The 7,990-nt window shown below is 42.4% G+C and overlaps 1 protein-coding gene across 1 annotated transcript in view; it reads right to left on the bottom strand.

Moving 5' to 3' along the window:
- Window positions 1–7,990, bottom strand: part of PRTFDC1 (phosphoribosyl transferase domain containing 1) — a 124,578-nt gene that overhangs the window by 28,806 nt on the left and 87,782 nt on the right. Inside the window, exon 4 of the mRNA XM_012002008.1 lies at window positions 345–410. Coding sequence (XP_011857398.1) covers window positions 345–410 — 66 coding nt within the window. The remainder of the gene's footprint in view (window positions 1–344; window positions 411–7,990) is intronic.

Consider the following 7,990-nt stretch of genomic DNA (forward strand, 5'->3'; position numbering starts at 1 on the left):
AAAAAAAGGCAGATGAATAAATAAAGGGAAAGCTTCCTTTTCAGAAGGTGCCTGGAAAGATGAGTAGAAAAGGATTAGAACAAGGTGGGCAAAGGGGTTTTGCTGTCTGAAATAAGATTGGAAGGAAGCTTGGAGAAGAAAGATTTGGTCTGCATGGTGTCTTGGAAGCATTCTAAAAAGAGTGTTTTAGAAAGGGGAGATCATTAAAAGGATTCACACAGCCATTTGTATGAATTGGAAAACCCGGGAGAGTGTCTGAAATGTCCTGTGAGTGCTGACCTGAAATGCAGGTCACCGATGCCCCCAGACATCAATGCAGTCTGAGCACAGCTACATTAACAAACCTTTCCAGCCAGTGTTGAAAGATCATCACCTCCGATTATCTGCATCTCACCCATGGACTGGTCATTCTGCAAAAAAGGAGAAAAAAAAGGGAGACAATTTTACCACGCAAGAAAACCTTTAAAGCACATTTTCCTGTTTACCCAGTTAGTGGCCGGAATGTGCCTTACAAATATAGCACAAATAGCTAATAGGGATTCATGGTTGCCTATGGTTACCAAGAGCCACGCTCCTGCTACTGCCCTTGAGACAAAGCTTTCTAATGGCTGGTGGGGAGAGGGTGGGTATGCAGGGGGAATGGGAGAGTGGAGAGAGGACAGACAAACCGAATATGAAGCAAAACACTCTGGAAGGTGCCTGAGCCTGTCCTGGAGCAGAGGGAACTGGAGAAGACAGCCACACTCCTGTGCTTCGCCTACCTGGGGGTGGACCGAGTACGTGTCAGCTTTGCCACCAAGCCCTGATTAAAGATCCGCAGTGGAGAACAGTCAGGTTCTGGTTTCCTGAGAGACTAGAGGCCTCCTCTACTCCCCACCATCGGAGATCCGGCCCCTCATCTGACATCCAGAGCAATTCTAACAGGCCATGAATCAAGAAGTACTGTACTTAGACCTTCTGACATGAAGGATGAGGCCTCAGACAATTTCTGCAGTCCTAAGAATGTGACACTCAGAACTACATGTGTGTGTGTATATGTATATACACAAAATATATATAATATACAAAATATATATACAAAATACATATATACAAAATATATATGCACGTGTGTGTATATATATGTGTGTGTATATGTATATGTGTGTGTGTATATATATATACACATATACTTTTTGTTTTTCCTTTGAGACAGGGTCTCACTTTTGCCCAGGCTGGAGTACAGTGGCATGATCACAGCTCATTGCAGCCTCAATCTCCCAGGCTCAAGCAATCCTCCCGTCTCGGCTTCCCAAGTAGCTGAGACTACAGACAGGCACATACCACAGTGCCCCGGCTAATTTTTTTTCTTAATTTATTTTTATTTTTAGTAGAGAAAAGGTCTTGCTATGTTGTCCAGGCTGTTCTTGAACTCCTGAGCCCAAGTGATTCTCCTGTCTTGGCCTCCCAAAGTGCTGGGATTACAGAGAGGAGCCACCACGGCTGGCCTTAGAACCATATTTAGAAGACTTTTCATTGAAATCGTGTTAGAGTTTATGATCATTTACTTTCATCATGTTTGTGTATGGTATATTATCCTGTCCTAATGAAACCTCACAAAACAAACAAACAAAATGGGTTGTTACATAGTGACCATCATAATAGAATGACACAGAGGCAAAACAAGAAACAGAACCAGCCACTTGTCTCCCAGCCTCATTACAGACCCACATTAAAGGAAGCAAAGCCAATATATTCAGGCAGTCTGTTTCATGACCAAGCAAGAATGCTGTGATGTTGCAATCCCTTGATTCTAACAATAACCTTGGGGAGAAAAAGATGATCTAGGCACCATATGTGCTACATGCTGAACCAGGAAACGTCTTTAGTTACTGCTGTGGACAGCTGTCACTTTTGCTAGCTCAGCATCTTCCTCCTTTATCCTAGCAAAGAGGCCCTCCCTCTTCCTGGGGGGAGTCCATTCTGCACCGTTCAGGTAGGGCCAGGCCTTCACAGTGCAGGCCAACCAACTGGGCCTGAAGCTATATCCAACCGCAGACTTTCCAGCTACTCAAGCCAATTCCCTTAGGAATTTTCTTGGGCTGGTTTGAAGACTCACTTGTAAGTGAGTCTCTATCTAGAGGTATAGTTACTTTGTTATGGAGTTGGTCATCTGGGAAGGGAAAAAGGAGCCAAACCACCAGTAGGACAGATTTGCCAATGAAACACATTTTGTCTTTTTACCTTGCTGCTCAAACGAAAAAAAAAAGACCTTAAAATTTTTTCCTTTTTTTTTTTTTTTTAAGAGATGGAGTCTCACTCTGTCACTCAGGCTGGAGAGCAGTGTTGCAATCATAGTTCACTGCTGCCTGAAACTCCTGGGCTCAAGCGATCCTCCTGCCTTAGCCTCTCAAGTGGCTGGGACTACAGGTGTGCACCACCATGCCTGGCCAAATATCTTTTTACTTCTGCTTGGTAAAGCATTCACTCCTTACCATGGATGGTTGGAGGGAGCACAGGCAGACAAGGAGAGGGGCTTCACACACTAGCTCATCCTAAAAGTGGCCCACTAAGTTAGATAAACCCAGTTATTTTATTCTTATGGGAACTGATATATCAAAAGGAGAAATATCAAAGGATATTCAGAATTTACAGATGTTTCATTGTTTTTGTACATTTATCATCAGATATTCACAAGTAGTCATGATAGTGGTCTTTTTGACTTGTCAAAAATGTCAAAGGAGAAAATTTTCTTGTCACTGCTAGAGGTGCTGAAATAGAGGAATTAACATAGGAAGAATTTCTGCACGTTAGACTTAAATATGTTAATAGCAGCAGGAAAAATAAAATGTCGGTACTTCCAGGGGACTGGGTTATACAGAATTGAATACAACTACTAAACCACAAAGTTTAATGTAACCAGTGAGATTTATAGTCTGTCAGATCAGAGTAAATTTCACAATAATTCTACATTTTCATCTTCATTCTATTGATTAAAACCGAAAACCAAAAAAATCAGAGAACTAAATAATGTGCTAAAAGCCATAGAGTATGTTGCCAAGCAAGTGTTACTTAAGAAATTCTTCTTCCAAGTGTATAAACATGTTTTTTAAAAAAATTTTTAATTGACCAACAACTACTGTATATATTTGATATGATTAGGCTGTGTCCCCACCCAGATCTCATCTTGAACTGTAGTTCTCATAATCCCCACGTGTCATGGGGAGGGACCCAGCGGGAGGTAAATGAATCATGGCGGCAGTTCCTTCATGCTGTTCTCATGACAATGAGTGAGTTCTCACGAGATCTGATGGTTTTATTAGGCAGCTTTTCCCCCCTGCTTCGTTCTGCACTTCTCCTTCTTGCCATCATGTGAAGAAGCGCATGTTTGCTTCTCCTTCCGCCATGATTGTAGGTTTTCTGAGGCTTTCCTAGCCCTGTGGAACTGTGAATCAATTAAGCCTCTTTCCTCTATAAATTAACCGGTCTCGGGTATGTGTTGTTATTAGCAGCATGAGAATGGACTAATACAATATTTATGAGGTACAATGTGATGTTACAATACATTTCTGCATTGTGGAATGATCAGATAAGGCTAATTACCATATCCATCACTTCAAATGTTTATCATTTCTTGTGTTGAGAACATTTAAAATCCTCTTTTAGCTATTTTGAAATATATATTAATTATAGTCTCTGTGCTGTGCAACAGAACACCAGAACTTATTCCTCCTATCTACCTGTAACTTTGCATCCACTGACCAACCTCTCCCTTTTCCCCATTCTCCCCTGCTGCCCCCAGCCTCTGGTAAGCACCATTCTATTCTCTACTTCTGTGAGTTAAACTTTTTTACATTACATATAAATGCAATTATATGGTATTTATCACTCTGTGCCTGGCTTATTTCACTCAGCATAATGTTCTCAGTCCATTCATGTATATACATGTTTTTAATATTAGATTTGTCCTTAATTCATCTGGAATTTATATCTTCCAAGTGGGTATACTGTCAATTGTTCCAATATAATTTATTGAATTATTATTTTTCCCTACTGGTTTGAAACATCATTTTGATCATATCTATCATTCTCATATGTAAGGGTCAGTTTCTGTATTTTTCTAATCTAACACATCTACATAAACATTAATTAATCTAACATGTCCAATTAATTAATTAATCTAACTTATCTATTTCCAACACCCAAATCATATTGTTATAATTCTTGTGGTTGTTTCCTTTTTCTTTTCTTTTTTTTTTTTTCAGATACAGGGTCTTGTTCTGTCACCCAGGCTGGAGTGCACCCTCAAACCCCTGGTTGCCAGTGATCCTCCTGCCTTGGCCTCCCAAAGTGCTAGGATTATAGGTGTGAGCCACCACACCTTGCCTTATCATAGCTTTTTAACATGTTTTAATATTTGGTAGGACTAGTCCACTTTTTAGTTCTTTTTAAAAATTGCCTTGAGGCTGAGGGTGGTGGCTCATGCCTGCAGAGGCAGGCACTTTCGGAGGCTGAGGCAGGAGGATTGCTTGAGCCCAGGAGTTTGAGACCAGCTTGGGCAACATAGTGAGATCAACATTTCTACCAAAACAAAACAAAAAAAACCCCACAAACCCAAAACTGTCTTGGTAACTTTTGTACATTTTCTTTTTTCCTGTCTGGTGGGTTGTACAAAGATCAACTGAATTAATGCATATGGAACATTTAGAACAGAACTCGGCACATGGTTAGCATTCCGTAAATGCTAGACAGGATTAATTTCTTTTCTAAAAATTGTATGGCCAGGGGCTGTGGCTCACACCTGCAATCCCAGCACTTTGGGAGGCTGAAGCAGGTGGATCACAAGGTCAGGAGTTCAAGATCAGCCTGACCAATATGGTGAAACCCCATCTCTACTAAAAATGCAAAAATGAGCCAGGTATGATGGTGCATACCTGTAGTCCCAGCTACTCGGGAGGCTGAGGCAGGAGAATCGCTTGAACCTGGAAGGTGGAGGTTGCAGTGAGCCAAGGTCACACCACTGTACTCTAGCTTGGGCGAAAGAACGAGACTCCGTCTCAAAAAAAATTGTATTATTATTAATTTAATTTAATTTAATTTAATTTAATTTTTTATAGAGATAAAGTCTCACTGTATTGCCCAGGCTGGTCTCGAACTCCTGGCCCCAAGCAATACTCCCACCTCAGTCTCCCAATTTTTTTCTTCCTTCCCCCAACCCCCGACCCTGACTCAGCCCCTGAGGAAATGGCTACTCCTCAGTCCTCCACTGGTACACTGGACTCTAGAGCTCCCCTGGTTTACACACTCCAGAAAAATAAGCCTTTTATTTCCCACTGGGATGGTGAAGGAAACTTAGAGGTTCAGCTTCTCCACTCAAAGGCTTTCAACAACCTTGTTCTTTTCATTCCATTCCTTCCTCACTCCACCTTCTAAAAACCTACTCCTGAGCCCTTCAGAAATTTGTGGCACGACCCCCCTACTTCTCACTGTTGGTCTCCTCCACAGGCATTTTGATGTTCATTTTCCCTATTTGGCCGAGTCAGTGCTCTTCCTTGATCAGGCACGTACCACCATGCCGGGCTAATTTTTTTTTTTTCAGTAGAGATTGGGTCTCACTATTTTGCTCAAGCTGGTCTCGAACGACTGGGCTACAGTGATCCTCCTGCCTCAGCCTCCCAATCACTGGGATTAGAGCCATGAGCTATCCCCATCAGGCCTAACCATGATATTTTTCTAATGGTTCAAAATCATCCTATATCTTTTGGATTGATGTTTGTGTGTTTTTAATGAACGTCACTGGTTTGAAGAAAGATGAACAATCCCAAATAAAATATTACAAGTAAGACTAGTCTATTGTTTTATTTTCTTTCACTACCTTTGTGTATTTTTAAAGCAAAGTTATGTGAGCTTCATATAATAAGCTGGTTTTTCTATGAGCTAGAAGATTCTGTATATAAATGGATTTAGCTGTTTTGCTAATGTTCAGCAGAGCTCAGAATAAGTTTTATTTTATTTTATTTTATTTTATGTTAGAGACAGAGTCTTGCTCTGTTGCACAGGCTGGAGTGCAGTGGTACAATCTCGGCTCACTGCAACCTCCGCCTCCCCAGTTCAAGCAATTCTCCCACTTCGCCCTCCCGAGTAGCTGGGATTACAGGTGTGTGCCACCACGATGGGCTAATTTTTGTATTTTTAGTAGAGATGGGGTTTTGCCATGTTGGTCAGGCTGGTCTCGAACTGCTGACCTCAAGCAATCTGCCTGCCTCAGCCTCCCAAAGTGCTGGGATTACACGTGTGAGTCACTGTGCCTGGCCAGAATAGGTATTATTTAATCTCCAATTTGAAAATGAAGAAACAGAGATAATAAGAGTTTAAGAAACTTTCCCAAAGAGGGCTGGGCACAGTGGCTCACGTCTGTAATCCCAACACTTTGGGAGGCCGAGGCGGGTGGATCACTTAAGGTCAGGAGTTTAAGACCAGCTTGGCCAACATGGTGAAACCCCATCTCTACTAAAAATACAAAAAGTAGCCGGGTGTGGTGGCACGTGCCTGCAATTCCAGCTACTCAGGAGGCTGAGGTGGGAGAATCGCTTGAACCTGGGAGGTGGAGGTTGTAGTGAGCCAAGATTGCACCACTGTACTTCAGCCTGGGTGACAGAGCGAGACTCTGTCCAAAAAAAAAAAAAAAACTTTCCCAAAGAGGTGCTGCTAGTAAGTGAATGAGTCCAGTTCAATCCTAGATTCGCCTGACTCCACAACATTCTGGTGGAGCCCCTGGCCCTCCCCAGTATTCCTGGGGGAACGAAGCACATCGTGGGTGCTCTCTGGAGAGAAACACCAAGGGATACAGGGTCTGGCTGCATCAGTGAAGTCAGAGGCATAAGCTGAAATGGACAGGAGAAATCAACATCTCCGTAGGAATGCTGTTGGCAGAGGATGTGTGGATTTACTTAAATACAAAAGGAAACCTCTGACCTATAGTCACGCATCTTTGGAAAAACTATTTTGGAAATGTTAGGTGACCTGATCTCTAGGTACTCCATACAGCATGTCAGATAGCGCAGCAGGGGAGATGATTCCTCACCAAACAGACAACTTGGACTGCTTTGAGAACGTTCAGGAAAAAAACAAACTGAGGAAGAATAAATATCTTAAATATCCTGTCCTTCTGAGGAACCAGAAGAGAAAAAGTAAAGAAAATAAATAAACAAGAGAACCACTCTCTAAGCCATTCATTTCAAGAGTCAGAGCACAACCTGCTTCAAAATCTCTACACAAAGGCTGTCTAAATATTCTCCGCCCCCACAGAGGCCTTAGCTTTGCTTTTCCCCTTCTTTCATCCTAATCCGTCCTCTCAGCTATTCTCCTGTGCTCAGGGAGGTCGCTGATACTCTATGAAATGGACAGAGATGCAAAACAGAGTCAGCAACATTTCATTGTAAGAAGATTTAATGATCAAGCTGGAGAGTTCCTAATTAAAATGTTGCAAATGGCTTGAATTGATTTTTTTCAAAACTCTGAGCATTTGATACCAGCTCAGATAATAAGGACAGGTGAATTGATTCTAGTATTCCTAGTTTTCCAGTCAGTGGTTGATGTGAGATGTGGCTTGCAATTGAGTCCCTCAGTCTTTTAAGCTACATGGAGCCAAAGTGGAAGCTGATGCAGAGCTAAGGTCAGTGAAGCTCTCACACCTGTCCCTTGCTTCCACCAGAGCTGTTCTGTCTCTGTTGTATTTACCGATTTTTTTTTTTTTGAGATGGGGTTTCGCTCTTGTTACCCGGGCTGCAGTACAGTGTTGCAACCTTGGCTCACTGCAACCGCCTCCCGGGATCAAGCGATTCTCCTGCCTCAGCCTCCCAAGTAACTGGGATTACAGGCACGTGCCACCATGCCCGACTGATTTTTGTATTTTTAGTAGAGACAGGGTTTCACTGATCTGGAACTCCTGACCTCAGAGGATCCGCCCGCCTCGGCCTCCCAAAGTGTTGGGATTACAGGAATGAGCCAC

Source organism: Mandrillus leucophaeus, unplaced genomic scaffold, assembly GCF_000951045.1.
Source record: "Mandrillus leucophaeus isolate KB7577 unplaced genomic scaffold, Mleu.le_1.0 Scaffold673, whole genome shotgun sequence".
In the NCBI taxonomy this organism is placed as follows: Eukaryota; Metazoa; Chordata; class Mammalia; order Primates; family Cercopithecidae; genus Mandrillus; species Mandrillus leucophaeus.